Consider the following 21,332-nt stretch of genomic DNA (forward strand, 5'->3'; position numbering starts at 1 on the left):
AGATCAATAAAATAGTAAGCATAAGTTGATGATTGCAATTCTGAATAGCTTTACTTTTAAATTAGACAGTATTTTTGAAGCTAGTTAGTATGACTGAACTATTTAATTTGCTTTTGATTATTTGATGTTTAGAGCCGTTCTACTTTCTGTTTAAAAAGTAAACATAGTCCTTGAATTTTTATGAACATTCTCGAGGTAATTATCTCTGTTTAGAAATTATTAAACTGCATTTCAATTTTAGATTTCAGGAAAGCTAAGATTACTGTTTAAAGACATTTTTATAGGATACTTAAAGTGAAATCAAAGGAGCTAAGTATTTCTGTAGATGGAGCCTTGGTGGAGGTTCTGTCAACTGTAAAACCTTCTGGATTTACTGTCTGGTTGTTGTAACTCCACATGCAGTAAGACAAGCAACCTTAAAGTGAATTTCCTATAAGAGATTTTTAGGTAAGTATTAATCTACAATGCAAATAGGATTTGTGAAGCATGGAACAAAAGCTAGAGCTAGTAATAGACTAACACCTTTTCCCAAGAATAATGATGTCATGCTTATTTCATTTTTTTTCTTCAAATACATGTTATGCTTGTTAAAAGTAGGGTGGCATTCTGAACTCGAACTTCCTGGGTGTTTTTCCATAATTGACTTTAGCCAATATCTAGAAAAGTGCTCTTCTCTAAACCTGAAATGATCTGTCTGGAAAAGTTCTTGCTTTCATTTTGGTGCATCTGGAAAACAGTTCATAAAAACTTGTGTGACATGACTGATCAGAATCTGCTGTCAAGGACATGACAGCTTAATGTCCTAAGATGAAAATACATTATGAACTTCTGTTTAAATTTGTTCTGAGACTGTTGCTACCAATCCAGGCTAAAAGGTTCCTGTACTTGTCACTGGTCAGCCTTACAGGATAGTGAAAAGCATTTATTTTTACATTTTACTTTGTTTGATCATACCTTCAATCCTCATGAAACCTGAACTCTTATGAGAAGCTTCTAACACTGTCTTATTTTCATTTAATTTTTTAATTGTTCAGTCACACCTAGAGGAGGTCCATTAAGTTGAGAGTAACTTCACAGGCTGCAAGGGTGTACTAATTGCTGTACTGAACAACTTTAAACACAATTTTAATGCTGCTTTTTATGTATTTGGAAGACATTTTTTCTAGAATACCTTCCACTGATTTTGAGTAAAGGCAAGAACAAAAACTCTAGATTGGAAAGGAAAGTATAAGAGAGATTATCTGAATTGAAGTTCACCCAGAACAGGGTGCAGCTGTTCAGTGCCATCTGTGGAGATTTACAGCAAGTGAGACTGGGCAGCAGACTTAGTTAATTTACTCTGATCAGCAGAAATAAATGTGCGTAGAAAATTATTTGAAGCAAAGACTCCCTGTAAGCCTAGTCTGCATAAATGCAAACTTTTAATGAGTATGAGAAGAGTTTGACCTCTCAAGTTAAAAGAAAACAATAAAGAACTTCAGGTCCTGTGGCTATTAAATTCTTAAGACTTAAATGGTTGCTGTTTTATTTTTGACTGTCCTGCCTCCAATCTAGTTTTGTTACCTATTGGGAGGCTGTATTTCTCTCCAGCTTCCTGTTTCCAGCTGTGTCTTGACACCTGATTATTATCTAGTCAGTGGTGTTTATTGAAAAGCCATATATGCCATGTTTGGTCTTGCTGGATTACTTTTAATGAATATGTGTTAAGAGAGTATTCACCTTTCAGAGCCTCCTGCATACAATCTCAGAAGCAAGAATCATGTTCTGATGAGTTGAGGGGTAATGATCAAGCATCATGTCACTGTGTTCTAAGAGACAGAATTATGGCTGTACAGACTCTATAATGTACTTGGGCTACATTTGTATTTCAAACCTTAATTTTTCCCTCTGAGATTTATACACCCCTACTACAATAACAAAACATTGTAGTTGATAATAAAAAAAATTGTTGCAGCAATGCAACATGCTTTATGAGAAAACTAATAAATGTTTATAGGTAGTACTGTGGTCTAAAATGTGTTACAAGGATATCATAATGTAATCTGCTTTATGTTTTTCCTTGGAATAGTTAGTTATTGGAATTGTTCCTTGGTTGTGTGGTCTTGCTGTCTTAGTTATTAATGTTTAGATAAATATGTATTTTTCACTTCTAAGTGTCATGAGAGAATATATTACTTGCTTTTATTTTTGTATGGATTAGTGATCACTATGATACATAAGTCAAATTATAAAAGCATTTCCCTTTAAAAATATGTAACACTTTTACATTTTGTTGCCTCATCCTTTTGTGTATTTGAAGTTAAATAACTTCAGATGTAACTGATATCCTAGATGCTTTTGCTTATATTTGCAAACTTTGTTTGATTCTTTCTATGCTAAGGTGTATGTAGTCTTAAAGAGTGATTTGCAGTAAAATAATATTTTTTTTTTAAACTTGTGCACCTGTAGTTGAAGGCACTATACAAGCATTCAAAGCAGCTAGAAAATATACTTCTTCTGAAAAGTTCAATTTGCTTATTGAAGACCAGACTAAAAGCTGCATCAGGCTTTAAGCCTCTTACCTATATATTTGGTAACTGCACATGATTTTCCCACTTGTGTTGTAAGTAATAAACAAATTTCTGTCCTATTAAAAGAAACCTTTAAACATGAAGAAAACCTGTGGTTTGCCCATAGTGTTCATTTAGCAACGGAGTTTCTTGAAGTACATCTTGGGTGATACTCTGGCAAGTGTTCACTATTAGAACTATCTGCTTTAATGGTGTTAAAAAAAACCAAAAAAAACAAAAAACAGACAAAGTCTGTTTTACCACCAGTTTACATCAATGCAACAGGTGATATGAAATTCTTAATAAAGAAGTTTGTCGGTATAAGTCAATCCATGTCAGGGTTTAAAGTTGTGGCAATTCATACGTCATCCCAATGTAGCTAGGTTGCAAAATTGATGAGAAAACATTTGACTTAGTTATGTCAGTTTTCCTACTTCTGAACTCTTAAAGATTTTCGTGCCTTCAGCATATATACTCATGAAATAAACTTTTTTATATGTTCACCTGAAAAATTTGTTTAAACTGAGAATTTTTTTTTTTTTTTTTTTTTTTTTTTTGCATGATCAGATGTGTTGCTCTGGAATAAAACACATTTCCATGCCAAATGTCACACTTAAGTTCTCTTGCGGTAGAAGAATACATCTTGTGTCATTCTGTATGATACTAGTGAAATTCTGTCCCCAGCCAAACCCAGATTTTCATGAGCAATCTGGATGGAAGGGTGTCTAGTCTGTTAAATGCGTGTATGTGTATAGTATAGTAAATACATCAATGTATAGTATTGGAAACTTCAAAATTATAAGCATTATAAATGTTAGCATAGTCTTCTTCTTTTCATAAGGGAAAAACCCTCTATCCAACAACAAATACCACAAACAAACAGCCAACCACACAATTATTTTTAAGCTGATGATCAAGCTCCTGTTTAATTTTTTTTTTTGTGGATATAAAAAATTTAAAAATTGATTCAGTCTTCAGAAGCTGAAAGACAAAAAAAACACAGGTGTGGTCTGCCTGTCTGTCAGTGGGAGATTATAATAAAAAAGGAAGAGTAAGGGTATTTTGGTTAGCCATTAACCCAATCCATGTAAGGGGGTTTTGCAGCTTTATTGGCTACGAAACTTAAACAGTTTAACTTCACTTAAGAGACAGCTTTTCTTTTTCATATTTCCATCTTACAAATCTGTTTAGATATTCCTGTTGACCATAACTCATGTTCAGATGTAACACTTAACTGGGTTCAGTAATACATAATAACAAAGCTGTATTCACAGTTAAGCTAAGGCTTAGCTGATTGTGCTTGTGTAGGGGCTCAACATATTGAAGTTCATATCTATGGCTTGGTGTTTCAAGTACTGTCGTATTCCAGCTAATCAGTTATTTTTCTTGGGTGAAAACAGCAATAATAACACCAAGGACTACCATTTTGGTTTTAGTTTTAAAGGCATAATAAAACAGAAATTGCTCCTTTTTCAGAAAAACAGCAGCCTAGCTGACTGTTTAACCTCTTTTTCTAATGGTCTACCATTAAATTAAAAAAAAGTGAAGTCTTTCAAAAGTCAACATTGAAAATTAAACTTGTATGTCTGCTGCAATTTTGGTAGTACAGTAAGTAGAACAAGGAAAGTGTGGCTTTGTATAGCTTTTCTTTTCTGTCTGATAATGTAATATTTCATTGTTTGTATGTGCAGATACAGTCAGCTTGCTGTACAACAGATGAGTCCTAGCTAATGCTGCTGTGATACCTTTTAGCTGTAGTAATTTAAGACAGTGCTGCTTCATTTAGCCTGTGATGGGGAAGGCTTAAGATGTCTTTGATTTGGTTTGATAGTAGAAGCACATAAACAGCATTACCATAGCTAAGACTCTTCACAGTGCTTTGAAACACAGTAGCCTGTTCATGTGTTTGTGTGCTAGACTTAATTGGGTTTGTGTTGGTACTAAAAAGGTCTTGTAAATCTAAATTCAAAACCTGCTACAGGTAAATGCATTTTAAGGAACAAAAATGTAATTTGGGGCCTGAGTGATCCCAAAAAAAATCGAGTTGCAGATCTTCAGTAGAAGAAAATTTTGCAATTGTATAGTTTGATTTGTCAGCTTATCTAGACTGAAATACTACGTGAAAGTCTTTGCAGTTTGAATGTTTGTAGATAATTTCTTGTTTAAATTTATTCCTCTAGGATAGCCATGGAACATCTTGCACTTGAGGTCAGTTTAATCCTGAATTAGAAAAATAAAGTGTTTTATTGCCCACTCTCCTTGGAACAGGAGGAACTAGGGGCAAAGACACTGTTACAGCAAATAATAGAAGAAAATAGAGTTGCTATACACATTTCCAAGGTTCTTGTATGAATGGGAACTAAATAATTAAACTGACTTGAGGAGTACTTTCTAGTGTGGGCTAGTGAAGTTAATCATCATTAGTAGTGTTCTCATGTGAAGATGCTACTTAAGGACTTGTTTTTGGGGCGGCTTTCTTTTGTTTTCAAGTGTAATGTTTTTCAGACTTTAGGAGTTTATCTTTCCTAGTAATTGTGCCAACCAATAGGCTCCTATCATTAATTGCTGGCAGCAGCTTGATTCTGCAGGGCAGCAAGGGTTATAATTATTTAGCTATGGTTGAAAATGCTTACCCTTCTCACCCTAGGGGAAGCTAAGCTGTTGCTAGCAATTAAAGGTAGTTTAGCTATTCCCTGCTTCATGTAAACATTTGCAGCCAGTAATTACTACATCTGAACATGGTTTTTTTTACCTTACAGACTGTAGGGAAAACAAAAAGCTAGTTGTTTTTGTAAACATCCAAGAGGAGTTGTCCCCAAGCATTGAAATTTGGTTTATTAGTCCAGATTGTCATGCCCTCTGTGTTTTAGGTAGATATATTTATATATATATATATGTTCAGAAATGATCAGTGATTGATGAGTTGATGGTCATTTTAAGATGAACTGTTTGTGTTGCTTTATTTCCTGCTCTGTGTAGAGGTCAGGGATGTAACAAAGTTGGTACGCTTACTCAAACTTTGCAATCTATTTGCTTTCCTTTCTATTGAATCTCTCCTCTTGGCAGGTACTGTTTTCTGATATCCTTTAAATTCAGATTGCATTTTTAAATCAGATCCAAGTTTGCTTACTGAGAACAAGTGTTATTTAGAATGACTTCGTTGCACATAGACTAAAATTTATTTCGAAATGTTAATATTGTGTATTCCATCTTCTAATATCTGTCTAAATAGTGAAATTTTGACCTAGTAATCCCCTAATGTTTTATGATAAAAAATAATGAAAGGGAAAATGTTGGGTTTTTTTACTCATCCAGTGCTTAATTTCATTTTTTAATTCAAGTAAGTAAAGAACTACTGGAACATGAATTCATATTGTCTCTGTATGGTCTTTCATAAAACTCAGAATACCTACAATACAGTTTCATCCTGTTGTCTGGAATCTGAATCCTGTTGTCACGAAAATAGCCTTCTTTCAGATTGGCTCATTTTCTCTTTTGTTTTGGTTCTCCTTTTTAAAATACCTGTAGGCAACCAGTTATTATGGAAGATTGGAAGAACCCTTTGTGAATAGAAGTATGTTTGGGCACCAGCTTGTAGTCCAATAGTCTGAGGCAGGCTGTGCCCCTGCACTTGGTAGGACGTGGAGAGAGGGAGGGAAAGCTTCCAGGGAAGGTGTTACTCTTCATTATGTTATCTCCAATAGTCAGCCTAAGAAAAATACATTCTGTATTCAAACTCTGCCCAGAAGTCCAGACTTGCTTGAATGTCCAGCTTCTCAGCTCTAATGGCTTTGCAGGTTAGGATTTTAGCTCTCTTTCTGATTTACTGAGTTAAATTACCCAATAGTTGAGTTTTTCTCTGAATAAACCATGAATATTTAGATTTACCATGATCAGGTGCTACCCATCACATATTTCTAATTGGTATGCTAAAATTAGTCTTGTTTATTGTTTCTAAGATTGGTTCACTCCTCCATGGAATTTATTGCCTTTGGTAGTTCATAGTCCATGTTGGTATCCTTGGAGGCTTTTTGTTGTTTGGTTTCTGGGTTTTGCGCGTTTTTTGGAGGGGTTGATTTGTTTGGGTTATTTGGGCAAATGAGGTACTGTTGACTCCACTGAGTTTTAATTCTTTCCAAACCCTTCAGCCTAAAAGGTTTCAGGGAAGTAGAGGAGAGAATCTATTTAGGTTTTGTTTTTGCAGCCATTTTATGGTAGTTTTGTCCTGTGTTTTACAAATTGTTTCTGTGTGAGTGGGACATCTTCTCCAGTTAGATTCTTGCCTTATTTATTGAGGAATAATTTCTAAAGTGTGTATGAAGGTACATGTTGCTAAGATTTCTAAGGGGCTAGGTGAAGTAGATATCTGAATAAAGGTAAGTTAAGATTTGGTTACTTAGAGTGATTGATATCCAGATGATAGTTGCACTGTCACATGAAAATGCCCGAACAAAAACCCCAGAGCAAAAGAAAACCAGCCAACCCCTGCAGTTTGAAACAATTGTTGATATGATTGGCATAAAAGATCCTGGTCTAAATATGCATAGATGCTAAAATATTTATTTTGATGATATTTACTGTATAGGTAAATACACATAGGTTTGAAAACACAGAAATCTGGAAAATTTCTGTACTTTACCTGTTTGAAAGTATTTAATGGATTTTCTTTTTTACAGTGTGCCTTTTGAATTTAATGTTCATATAATTCTTTATAAAAGGTTCCATTTTTAGAGATCATTGCCAATGTAATGGAAATATTACTGTTAATGAGGTGCAAGTAATTCCTGCATGTTAACTTCCTATAATGTGTTCTATTGTCTCAATTTTATGACAGTTCCCAATGCATTTGTCATAGTAATTCTTGTATGTTTTCACTTAAGACAGTAGCTGAAGTTATTTTTTTAAATACTAACCTGAGCAGAAATGTTTTTCTTGGAGTTGTGCTGCAGTTGGCTACTCAGTTCTATCTGATTTTTAAAAGCAAATTTTCAGGAGATGAGTCATAGCAAATTTGAATTTAAAATTTGTTTGGTAGAGATTTCAAGGGAGGTGTTCATTATTATGATGTGATTGAAGGTATTTATTTGGAAAATATGGATTTTTTTAAAAAACAATTTGTCATTTGGACAATTTCCAAATTTATGTGCGTATTTCAGTGGCTGACTTGTGATAGATGGCTTTGCTTACAAATAATTAGTAGTCCCTGAAGTTTGTTTTCTTTTAAAAATTTTTAAAGCAGTGTTTATTATAACCAAATAGTCAGGATTGAATGGAAACAGTCTCAGTTAAATTTTACTTGCAAATTGTTTCCTATTCCACCAATCCAGAATCATGTCACAGTGTAATACCTATTTTAGTGTAGCTTTAGATGAGGGTTGTTAGGAGTGGCCTGGTTTCTCTCCTTCTTTTCCATAGCCCAGGAAGTATCGACTGGGGATGCTGGATGAGAGGATAGTTCCGGTGGGATCAAAAGCAAGAAAATCAAAGAACCCTATCGGCTGTCTGGCTGACAGGTGTAAAACAGGAGTACCCATCAATATGGTTTGGTGGAACAGAGTCACAGAAAACAATTTACAGGTAAAATTATTTTTTACTAGTAATTTTTTTCAGTATTTTGGATGTTTTATTTTCAATTCTGGAAAATGTTAGAGTTACTCCAAGTGTGAATTAAGATCAAATCAAATACTTGTTTCACATAATAGGCATAGTGGTCCTCTAAGAGAGTGATTTGGAGATATTTCATTATCTTCACCAGTTGCTGAACTATATACTTTACTTGATTTTGGTATAATCTGAGGAGAAGGAGCAAAAGTAATCATTTAATGTATTCTAAAAGCAAACAACCACAACCTTTAGTTTTCATCTGAGGACGATTTCTACTGGTAAAATTAGCAATTGTTGTTAAAATGATTGACACAATGCAAATAGATGCCCTCAATACAGAATTTGAAGACATTGCCATCATGATCAGGAAGTAGAAATTCTTTGTTGGGACAGTTTGTTTCTCAACTTGTTTGAGAAACATATGCAATTCATACCATTTTATTTTATTCCTGAATCTTCGTCTGCTTTGTAAGAGGGGTGGTGCAGCTGGATTCGGATATCTCTTTACCAAAGTAGCAGGTAGTCCTTGGGATGAAAAATAATTTTATCCTGGGATGAATCTGCTTCATGCCCCTTAAAGTGGAGTTTAGATGGAAATTATTACAGTGGTGGGAACTGCACCACTGCTGCTAATACTGTTTTCACTTGTGTAGTGCTTTTGATTCCTCGGAGATTGTTACTTCAGTCTTCCTATGAGGGTTATGTTATTTTTGGTGTTTTCTAAGTGAATGAAGTGGATAAATTGGTAACAGACTTCTAATTAGAACTTGTGGCACTTCAGAATTTTCTTTCAGTTCACTGAATTTCTGCCATGTAAGGGCCGACATGTTCATACAGGCCTCTTTCCACACTGATACTAGTCTTGCATTATTTGATGTTTGGATATTTCTCTATTAATGAAATAAACAGTCATGGGCATCATGATGTAGGCAGCATGAGAATGTGTTGTTTAGGGGCATTTGGACCTTCAGTCTGTCTTGGCCCTTTTGCTGCTGGGGAAGCAGCATAGCCACTGATGAAGCTTAAAGGAAACATTGGTAGGAGCACCAGGTTAGCTTGAAGGACAGTGGTGAGAACCTATGATGCAGTGCTGTTTTGAAGTGAAAGAAGACTGACAAACTGAATTTATTGTGTCTAACAGGGAATGTAAGTCATAGTTAAAGACAGTTCTTCTGGGAAGAGAGAATCAGAGAATTGGTCTTTAGTTTTCAGGTGGGCATTAAAGGGTTAAAAAAGTCCTGTTTGCACTCCTGTCCTCTGTTTTCTCTTGCTGTACAGTGATGCAACAAGCTTTGTTGTTAATCTACTCCATGTTGGTTAGAAGCAAAAGAACTTCATGCTTTTGGAGGATAGAGAGGCAGTAGCCTGAAACTTGAAGCTTCTCACCAGGAGCAGTTGTCTTCTCAGTACCTGTGCACTCTGAAGTAGTGTTCAAAGTGTAGCAAAGGGAAGGAAGCTCAAGTCTCCATGCTTTCTGAGGTTGGCAGTGTTTGTGACTGACTGCAGAGCACGTAGCTTTTGAAGGTTGCAATCCCAGGCTCTTTTATTGCACCAGTATCCTGGCTACATAATTGATTTAAAGTATATGTGGCTTAAAATTTTCTATTTCGTGATACAGTTGCAAAGCTTCCCGTGGAGATATGGGCTTTAACAAAGCATGTGTATGCACATGTGGTGGAAATATGAACAGAAGGATGTGCCAGCCATAATAAATAGAGTTGGAGGAGAAACAGGAGGGATTGAAGAGAAACTGTGGAGTCTGACAAGACTGAAGAAGAAAAGATGTTAAAACTTCCATTGTAAAATAATTTAACTGCTACTCCTGCATGGTGATGAATTTATAATCCAGATCTATTTTGTTTAAATATGGTGCTACACTTACATGATTGAAACTGAAGTCTGCAGAGTGAATTGTACTCTGGGTTGTGCATTAAAAAAGAAAAAAAAAAACTCAAATCAAAGTTTGCTTTATAGAGGTATATCCTACCTTATATTAGGAAATGTCCTGAGCTACTATACTTCCACATGATATATATTATAATAGCAAATGGTAATCCTCCTTGAAATAGAAGGAATAGATATATTTTAGTTATAGAGATCAGTTTTAATTCACCATCAATAACTGATTCTTTTTTTTTGAGCAAAAAATAATCATAGAAATGAATTTTTTCAGGTATGTTGCATTAAGAGCATAGACCTCTAAAATTTTAGACGTTTTTACAGTACTTTGAGGGATTTTTGTTAAAGAAATGTGAAACTATTCCAAATCTAATTTTAAAGTTTACTTTTCAGTGAGATCTACTTGCCAGTTGTAATAAGATTTTGCTAATAGTTTTGTCTGAGCCTCTGTTCTGGTTTATATGTTCTGGTTTATAATCTTTAGCTAACAAATTTTACCCTGTTTAATGACATTGACTCACAATTCTTCTGCAAGGGCAGTAGAGTAACATAACTAATAATGTTGGCAAATTTAAATTTACTAGAGCCTATTGTTGGAGTGATGTGATGACTTATCACAGTAATTATAATAATGTAAGTAGCATGTTACACACATTCAGTGGTGGGGTAGAAAGATTTGCTTTGAAGTCCTTGGTGACCTCCCATGTCTCCTGGGTTGCTCTGAAATCACAAAATGCATCCTTTCCTGTTGTCATGGCTCAGAAGGAGTCCTTAGAGGAATTGCAACAATGTCCTGTAAAGGGAATCTCATATAGAACCTCTGCCCATTAAAGAAACAAGAAAGAGACCCCCAAAACCCAACAACAACAAAATAACATGTTAAGATCAAGAAAGACTTCTGCATATTTCTGTATTCCTAAGAGACATTATAAAAACTATACCAAAAATAGACTGGTAAAGGAGTGCTCTTAATAGCATGGATGTGGGTTAGTGGTGGTTTTCTGTAACCATTACACGATTATGTAATTTGGGATGTCAGAACAGATCAGTGTGAATTTGGAAGTGAAGGAGAACATAAAAAGAGAACTTGTAGTGCCTTGTATCCAGTTTCTAGCATGGTAAGTGCATTAGCTCATCCTTCTGAAATCAAATGAGATTGGCCTACTTTTTGAGTTAGCTAGCTGGCTTTGGTTGAATGTGGAACCAAAACCGAGCTAATGAAGTACTATTACAGCCTCTGAAGTTGATGTGGTGTCTCTGCTGCTGCTGTACACCTGTGTTGAGAGATGATGAATGAGAAATGAGAGAGGGAAAAGGGTGGTTTCCAGTATTCCTATGGAATCCCTGTGTGACTTTCCAAAGGCTTTGTATGTCCCTATATTCCAGGTCACTTCTCTACTTAAAGGTACTTGGAGGATTAATTTTTTAATTAGTGCAGCAGTGGGGCCTTACAGGTTTATCACTGAGGAGCATAAAGACAAATCATGTGTTTCAAAGTTTGTAGCTGATGAAACAAGCGTTTTGATTTTATTTCTAGATTACAGAAGTCTGTGATGTGCAACTCCTTAAAATGCAATGCTGCCATGTAGTTTCTTCCAGTGATGGTCTTCAGCTTAGATCTTTGGCTTGCTCTTTGTTTCACCTATGCCTTCTTTTAAGGAGCCTTAAATTGTTTTGGGTTGATTTTTTGTGATACTCACAGAATATTTTGTTTCTTCCCCTCCTGCTATATTTTAATTTTATTTCCTTTTAATACCTCTAAAAGCATAAAAGCCATACAGATTCTGAGCTGAATGGTGACACGAGTTGTTTAATAGTCCTGGCCTCTTTTTGTACTTTTTTGGTTCCATCCTTAGTAATTGTATCATGGCTAAAATCAGCCTTTATTTGGACTTATTTATATATGTTTTATAAAGTTTTTTTCATTTTAATGTACAGAAGTGTAGGAATTGGTTTTTTTTAAGTGGAGCTGGATGGACTCAGTTTTATGGTCTGTCTTTGGGAATTTCTTTGCAAAGCTGATTGAAATGAGACAATCTAAAAATGATATTTACATGAAATTTCTTCATGGAATCATTGTGAGAATACATGATATAGGTATTTGTGTAACAATTAGGGAAATTGCTTCACTGCTTTAGTTTGACAGCATCTTTATTAATATATATTGGAAGAAGGGGGATGAGATTTCAGTTGGCAAGGTTGAGAGGAAGAGGGAATGAGAAGTCACCTTAGGTGGTTTGCTAGAAATATGTAATGTAGCTGACAGCTGTACTTCCTTCTCTTTAATGCTGTTTGTTGAAAACATGTTGATTAGCATTTTCAAATTTTGTATGTGCCTTTTTATGGGACATTTGCATTTGAAACTGAAAATAGACTTATTTAACACAGTGCAGACAGTGCTAGTAGGCTTTTAAAATTTATTTTGAGCTTAGAAGTACATTTGCTGCTTCTTAACATCACAGTATTGTATAATCATTACATGATTCTTGCATGTCTATTCTTCTGGTTACTCTTAAAAATTAATAACAGTTTTCAATACCCATTTTCTCTACATATTTTACCAATCCTGATTTATTCTGACTTAAAATTTTAAGCTTCATCTAGTGTAAGTTACTTTATTCTGAGATGAATAATTAATTACTAACTAAGTGAAATTTGTTTAAAAGCTGTACTTGTGCAAAACTTAAACATGATATAGAATGAAGGAAATGTTTTCACTGAGAAGATCTTGATTCTTTTCATTCTTATAAAAATTTTTTTTGTCATCTTGTGAAGTCTGGTAGCACTCTAATGGAAAAACTGTAGGAATACTCTGAGTTCTAAAACATGGTTACCATTTAAATGGATTTTCAAGCTTACCATTGATCCAAATGTAAAGCTAAAACTGGAATTTATAGTTTGTATTGTAAGTTGACAGAGTGAAAGTAGGATATTTTTTCAGGCCAATAATATAATATTTTGAATCATTGGCCATTAAGAATGTGGCTTTCTAATTTTGGCATATTTGCATAGCCATTGTTGCAAAATGGTTATCTACAAAATTCAGGAGTAATTAAAATACCAAATGTTAAAGAGCTAATACTAATATTACATTCCGTCACTTAGTTTAGTCACTTGAATCTGGCCTCATTATTTTAATTCTTTTCATAGAAGAAAACTGTTTTCAGAAAAATTAGTATTTTGCTTCAGATAAAATGTTTTCAAAAGAATAAAAGTTTTTAAGAACTGCAGCTTCACCTAAATGTAATGGATTTAAATGTGGATTGGGGCTTAAGCTTCAAATTGTCTGACAGTATTTGCTAGTTTTGACCACAAATCACTAGAATTTGTGGTATTACTTTGGTTTGTTTATTCTGACTAGTGACTGTGGAACTTGAGTATTTTTCTGTATTTAGAAAACAATTTGAAAATAGAAGGGTCCTTGAAAATTTTACCAGTGGGGAAAGACTTGGATTGCAGCTTCATGTTTGTAGCATTACAGAGAAGTAAAACAGGCTTTCATAGAATAGGGTCTATCTTCATAAATCAAAGCCGTTTACTCATATGCAACAATTTTATCAAAGTTATGTTAAAAATAACTTAATCTTACCAGGCTTTGATGCTCATTGTGTATTGTGATATCAAAAAATGGAATGAAACTGAATTTCCAGACTTGACCCATTGCTGTTTGGAACTCCCCAGCATAAACCAGATCAGTCCTAGCAGATGGATTCCTGGGTTTGACTCTTTCACTTGGATAAATTAAAACTACTATCAGTTAAAGTGGAGCTCTTTCTTAAAGTGAAGCTGCATTTAAAATTTTTGATGGTTATAGGTAACTTTTAATAAGGAACGTTTTAGTAAGTAAGTAACTTTTAGGCATAAAAACTGGTCTGTGAAAATTTGCAGAATGCATTTGGAAATAAGAAGCATCTCTGTGCTGTAGGAGTTGTTTGAATCAGTTGGTGAAAATAAGAGTTTAGCCAGAATGCCATAGGTGAGATTTTGGGAATTCTCTCAGTTGCTCCAGGAGAGTCTGAGTTACTTTCCAGAAGGTGTCTTTTTCTCTGCTTGCATGCTTCAAACCTGATGCCATGTCATGCCCTTGTTGCCTGGTTGACACAGTATTTAGATGTGATAGAGCTGTGGACGTGTCATTGCTGCCTTTAGCAGTGGAGAGATGTGGATCTTGTAATTCTTTGGAATTATGTTCTTTTAGCAAGATGTTACAAATTCTGTCCCTTGCTCTCCCAGTGGTTTTGTTTGGTGACTGTTTTGCTCTATCACTGTTTGGAAAAGTTCTGCTTTACCACCTCTGTAATTGTCTCCAGTTTCAGTGCAGATTTCACTGAATGGTTGCATGCCAGTTTTTATCTAGAGGAACACCATTCTCTTAGTTATTCCTGTACCTAAATTTAGATAAGTCCAGAATATTACCTTTTGAGTATAAATATGTCAGTTATGTGTTTTCAGTCTGTATAATTCCACTTATCATTTGTTTTGCTATATTAGTGTATATCTTAACATGTTTTCTTTAACTGATTAAAGAGTTTTAAAACTCATGTGAACTCTTTACCTATTTAAATATGTTTTACTTCACAATTTACATATTTACTTATAGCTGTTCCTTGAATATTCAGAAACATGCACATGTAAGGTGGCAAATGAGAAGGTAAAGTTGATATCAAGTGGATGGTGGTTAAAATTGACTGTCTGCTTAAAGGTAGAAAATTTTGCTATTTGCTTTTAAACCCAAGCATCTTCTTTTAATTTTACAACTTTGAGAATCTTCTTTTTCAGTGCATTGAAATACATTAATATTATGATATTTGGCAGAAATATTCAAATAAAGGTATTAACACCCAATTAACATAAACTCTTCTCAAGTACTTCATTCATTGTCTAAATTTGTTTGCACTTTGCTTCTAATTTGACACTAACTTTCTCTGATGCCACTTTATGTTGGTAAAATCAATATTGGTAATTTAACTAACAGTTGATATATTTGGTTATTTTAAAACTGCCTGAAACCAAAGCAGTACAATATAATTTTTTGTAAAAAACCATTATGGATTATTGTAACAGTCTCCCTTGTCTATTGGGAGCTGTTGCTGTCTTCTTATTTTGCCTAACTTGTTTATACGATTTGGAGGGGTACTCTGCAGATTACTTAATGAACTAAATCCTGTAATTTAATAATCTTCAAGCTTTTCAGAGTGTTCATGTAATAATTGATTTTATTTCTTGGCTTAATGTAGTTTTTGTTCCACTCCTGTCATTTGTAATTGGCTGTCCAATGATAAGCTTTTTGCCTTTTGAGCTCTGAGATTTTCTTTTTCTAACCCTACCCCAAATCAAAGAAAAACCTCACCTCAAAACAAACACCACAATCCCAAACTATGAAACTGTCTGCACTGATTTTAATAGAAATTAAAAATCGCTTGTGTGTTTTTTATGTTCTAACTAATACTGGATGTTTGACCATCATTCTGCTTCTATTTTTTTCCGTGGCACCAAATTAGACTTTATTATTAAGGGTGCTACAGTTAATTAAAGCAGAAGTTAACTTCACAAAGAAAGTGAACATACAGATCTGTTTGAAATAGAGGCAGGGATGACTTTTCTTGTAGGAATCATTTTTACTCCTTTAATTTAGAATTGCTAGTTAGAGATTAAATTGCTGAAGTCATGGGGGAGCAGTCTGTGCAGCTGTTGCAAAGCTTTCTCAGTGTCAAGTCTGTTCTCAACCATAATGTTTATGGAAAGCCTTTTGCAAAATTTGTATGAATTTGTAGACCAGCTGCTCATATGGAAAGTTTGCTTATACCACTTCAGACATAAGCTAAAAACATGTCTAAATTTGTTCATGCAAACCAACTTCGAGTATTCTTTGTTCTCATCAGCAAGTTGTAGGTACCTTAAAATGCCCCCAGTACTAGTAGGCCTTTCTAGAAGGTATTTCCTACCAAATAGGCACTCTCCATCGCTTGTCATTTAAAGTAAATATTTAATTTATTATTTTTTTAAACAGACACCAAATCCTTCTGCAAGTGAGTTTATTCCTAAAGGAGGATCAACCTCCAGGCTGAGTAATGTATCCCAGTCAAGTATGTCTGCCTTCTCTCAAGCCTTGTTCTCTCACCCCTCCATGGGAAGTCCTGCTACTGCTGGGTTAGCACCAGGTAAGTTGAGATTTCTAGTACAGTGGTTTGTCAAACATAACTCTGTAGTTATCAGATTTATTTGGTATAAATGTAGCTACCTCCTACTTTAGCTCTTAATTTTATGGCAATTATTAAAAAGCAGAGGAACTTTGGACTTATATTCCAGTAGTATGGAAATCACACTGCAGGCTGTGAAATCTGCTCAGGCACAGCAGCATTGAAATTAGAAACTTACTCTTTCTGGTGTAAAGGGTTGCTGAGTTATCACTGAGTTATACTGTGTCCTAAGTGGTTCTTGCCAGAGCAGTACCTGAAGATGATTTAAACTACACATAGTCTAGAAGCACATTGTAGTCTACAATGCATATGATCTTGGTTTACTACGTACCAATGTGCTCTTTTTATTTATAAAACACAAAGTAGAAGACAAGCTGATTCCATAACTCTGTACCTTGCAAAATAGTGTTAATTTTTATTGTATCTGTCACGTGTAATTTCGCTTTTAAGACCAATTTATAGTTATTTCCCAGATTTAAAACTCTTACTGAAGTGTGGTCCATGTAGTTATGTAATTGAGTGACAGAATTTTTTGCAAATTTTAAAAGTTCAAGCCCTTCATGCATCTTTTAGTCTTCTGATCTTAAGATGTTAACTTAATTCTAATAATTCATTTAAATAAAATTAAAATATTTTTAATGTATAGCCATCAGCAAATCTGGATATTCACACTGCAGGCTCTTTAAAGAGTTTCTGTATTTACTTAAACCTTGAGCAGTCTCTAGTGGCTATCAAGAAGCATTAGGTAATTGCCAAAAGGCAGATGGACAAATGTTATAAAGGATTTTTTTAAAACATCTCTTGGCAATTACTACGTATTAAAATGAACTTCAGTCTTTTTTGGTGCCAATGTCAATGTGCCAGCATTTAGCATACCAGGGCAGGCTAGGAAAGTGATACTTCTGCTGACCAAATGAACATATTGTGGTACTGTGTCTGCTTGATCCTATATTGTGCTGTACGGTCTTATTGGAAAACTGTTGTGTTTATATGCCTCTCAGCCTTGTCACCTGGATTGAAAAGTGTATAAAGGATTAAATAGAATACAGTAAAATGATCTACTTTTGGAAAGTATCCAGTGGGGTCTCAGAGGGATCCTTCACAGTCCAATTTCTTTACTATCTGTAAGTAATACTTGAAAGGATAAGTAAAACTGATGAAAGAAGTTCGCACAACAATTTCTGCTCCTAGCAATAAATATAGATACCAATGCTGCAAACTTTCTAGCCTCAAATACTATTGTTTGTTTATGGACAAGAGGGATGGGGAAGTATTCATTAGTGCTACCTTCAGGCAGGGTTGGCTTGGTTCCCTGCTCTTCTTGTATAACTAAAATGAAAATATAGTTCAAAGTAGGGATCTTGGCTGGATTCTCTCAATTTTTCTAGGAGCTTTTCTTCTCTCACTTAGTGTAGAGTTCTCTGAACCTAAGTGTCCTAGGTAAACACTGCTCACAGATTTTTATTTTTATTTAAATGTCAACATTAAAGCTGTCAACAGGATCCATCCACAGAAGTTCCTGTTACCTCAAGGCTAGGAGGTGCTCCTTCTAAAAATTTAGCTCTTAAATAAGAAAGCATTATCTTTGTGTGGGGAAACTTCACCACTTAGATCATACTGGATAACACAATAAAAACTATTGAAATACATTCTGAAGTTGTCATGAAAAAATGGTTGAGATCTGTTAGCTTTCAATAAGTGAAAACAAATTCAAATGAAACCCATATAAAGAGTTTCTAAGAATTTTCCTTTGAATAAAGATAGTTCTCCTTCTAGTTAAAGGATTTATACTCTCCAGTACAATAACTTTGCGGATTTAAGTATTTTTGTGAGATTAAGATTGCATATTGTAATTTACAGGGTACTGGAGGAAATCAAAATTGCATGAGAAATAAGGAAATGTAGTAGGAGTATTTAATATTTCCATAGTTTTATTCACCCATAACAAAGTACGTAAATTATGAAAACACTCCTTTGATTTCCTTCTTGATGATGGAAAATTGTAAGTTCTTTCATGTATCCAATTTCTGAGATTTCCCTAAAGGTAGTGTGAATCAAAAACTACTTTTGACATTTAGTATTTCTTGTCCTTGGAAAATATTTTTTCTGCCTGTCTTGTCAACAGTACTACAGAAATACTGAAAAACATGACAGAGGAAATGTAAAATACTTTAGTGGGTAACTTGTTGGATTCATGCCTGACATATCAATTAGGATGTAGCATGGAAGAAGGGTACTCCTACATTCACATGTTTACTTAAGTAAGTGCTTTCTAGGGTGATCTCAACAGAGAATCATGTTCATCCTGGTGGCCTTTAATTGAATATGGAAATAGAGTGATATAAAATGCAATTTACACAAGTGGTGGGAGAAAATTGTTTCACTGAAGAGTTGTAAACAGATCTCATTTACCATTTCTAAAGTCTTTTTCCATAAACTCACCTGAATACTACATTATTGCTCCTCCCTTTCTTTGCTAGCAAACACACCGTTTGTCCTTTGTGTGGGAAATTTAGTAAGTTGACAGTCTTCAAATAGCACTTTTGCTAACAAGATTATCTTACCCAGTCCTGTGTAGCTGCATTAGAGTATTGTCATTAAAATATGCAACACAGTGTATGAAGGAAATTCACAAATGTCATCTAAGTGATAAGACATCTTTGCTGTGTTGAGCTTGAGAGAGAACAGATGTATAGCCCTCAGTAGTGAAAAATACCTAGGTTATACCTAAAGATTGATGCCTTTGACACTGATGGAAGTGACAGAAAATTGCTGTTGCTTCTACATTTAGTCCAAGTCAGGTTCTGAGCTTATGCAGGATGTCGGAGGTGCCATTTCTGCTGCCAGTCTGAACCTGCAGGCTTAGGAGCCGGGAGTGCCAAGGTGTTGTCCTTGTGTCCAGCTGACACATCTCCATTTGTGATGAGCTGCAGGAGTGTAGCTCTCAGAGACCACAGCCCCAGCTGAAGATGGAGCACTTTCTAGCTGAGGTGGTTTGTGTGGCTGAAGGCTACAAGAGCTTGTTCTAGCCTCCTGGATCAAGTATGGTGCAGAGGAAGTTCTGTAGCCATTCCAGAATAATGGTGAGAATGGAAGAAGACAGAGATTCTAAAATTCTTTTTTCCCAATTAAAACTGAAGAGGAAGAATTGATGATTCAGATGGTTTAGGGAATGAAGCAGATTTAATTGACTTGAAAATACACAACTACAATGTTAATGACCTAACAGCTTACAATAGAAAGAAATGGTTAATGAATTTAAGGATGCTACTTTCAGTTCTTGAAATAATCTGATATTATAATTTACTTTACTATGTCATTCTTTGACATTTATGCAGTAGTCTGGGGTATCTCGAAAGTACAGAACACTAAAGTGGTGGAATGTTAAGTGTTTAATTTTTGACCTCTGAACGTGTTACACAAGTTAGAGGCATAGGGATATGGCTGTAAATTAGTAAATTTGTAGGCAAAACTTAAAGGTTTTTTTAAAACCTTTGATGCAGGCCAGCTAATTTGCATACACGTGAGCTTAATGAAATCCTGCATCACTAAGTTGCACATTCACATTCAATCAAAAAGTTGTAGATACTGAGTCATTAAGAGATCATGCTTAAATGCCCTTTGATCCTGATTATCTGTGTGAATGATCAGATTCAAAATACAATCTACCTTTTAATTCAAATACATTGTGTGCTACAAAGCTTTATTAGAAACATTAATCTCATAAAATGTCTTTGAGGATTGTCTCAAATGCATGTCAAAGTCTGCCATTTCCCTTTCCTCTGTCACAATGAACCTTCAAAAGTAAAAAACAAGGCAAAAAATGAAAATATAAGAACAAAGAGGGATATATAAGTGTGATCTCTCTCTTTACACAAGAAGAATAGCATCAGGAGCTGCAGGTGTGTGCAGGTAACCTGCACGATCACTGTGAATGTTGGGAAAAGATCTTCAAATCCCACAACCATTTCCATGTTGTGACACTGTGACAGCTGCATATTGTGCCACCTCTTTTTAGATAAAAAAGTGAAAGAAGTCCTTTCCCATTGCAGTTCATCTTTTAAGGTTGTATTTGACTTCTTCATGAAGTGTATTAAGATTCCCCAAGACAAGGAATGGAGAGCTATCTTTGCTGGTAAAAAAGTCTCAGGAGGGATAATTTGAAACAGGCTTTTTGATGTCTGTCATGGTATTCCTGTTGGCATTTGAATTTTAATATAGGGGAATCTTGCACTCTCTCACAGGGAAAGCTTAATGTTATTTGTTAAGATCCCTGATACGAGAGAGATACATATATATACGTGTGTGTGTGTATATATATATATATATATATGCATGGAAATTATAAGTAGATTTTAAAAGCTCATTTTTTCTTAGGCCCTTCGGTGAATAGGCATTTATATAAACTGTGCTATTAAAACCAGCCTAATTCTGTGAGGTGTGCTTCCATTGTTACTATTGTATGTTTATCTTTTTCCTTGAGTATGAGTCAGTAGGAATATATAATCACTTGTTAATATATCTATTTTCCTATATTTTCCTATAATTCTATTTGTTATGATTAAATATTAATATTAGTATGCTTTTAACTGATTGAAATACTAATGAAGCTGGTGATATCTGCTTGAGTTTGTGCACTCTGTTAGCTTAAATATGCATAAGTTTCACTGTATTAAGAGTTTTTGGTTTTTTAGTTGTTGTTATACTGGGCTTTCACTAGTTTAGATTGTACAGAATATAATGCAAGTCTTTCAGAAGAATCTATCACCTTCAGTATTTGCTGTCTCCGCCTGTCCATACCCACCACAGAACTAGGAGTGAAATGCTTGTAGCATATGTTCTAGTAGATATATTGTTCTAGTAGAATAAAACCAAACTCTAGTCAAGCTGAACTCACTATGCATACTGGCAAATGAGGAGGCCATATGTTCTGCCTGCCAGATGATTTTCACTGAACTCTCAATGTCCTTTCGAAATGAGACCTAACTAGACTGGAAGGCCATCTGAAAGGATTTGTGTAATGCTGTGATCCTTTTCTTTCAATCTTGCATTAATACCTGTGCAAAGACATTAGGGATTT

At 34.7% G+C, this 21,332-nt stretch overlaps 1 protein-coding gene across 4 annotated transcripts in view; it reads left to right on the forward strand.

Moving 5' to 3' along the window:
* The window catches only part of PAN3 (poly(A) specific ribonuclease subunit PAN3), a 96,289-nt gene that overhangs the window by 26,640 nt on the left and 48,317 nt on the right, over window positions 1–21,332 (forward strand). For 3 of the 4 annotated variants that reach the window (XM_056488126.1, XM_056488209.1, XM_056488046.1), the window contains exons 6-7: window positions 7,965–8,126; window positions 16,063–16,213. In XM_056488126.1, coding sequence (XP_056344101.1) covers window positions 7,965–8,126; window positions 16,063–16,213 — 313 coding nt within the window. The remainder of the gene's footprint in view (window positions 1–7,964; window positions 8,127–16,062; window positions 16,214–21,332) is intronic. The other variant, XM_056488291.1, reaches the window with a different exon arrangement.

Source organism: Oenanthe melanoleuca, chromosome 1 (genome assembly GCF_029582105.1).
Source record: "Oenanthe melanoleuca isolate GR-GAL-2019-014 chromosome 1, OMel1.0, whole genome shotgun sequence".
In the NCBI taxonomy this organism is placed as follows: Eukaryota; Metazoa; Chordata; class Aves; order Passeriformes; family Muscicapidae; genus Oenanthe; species Oenanthe melanoleuca.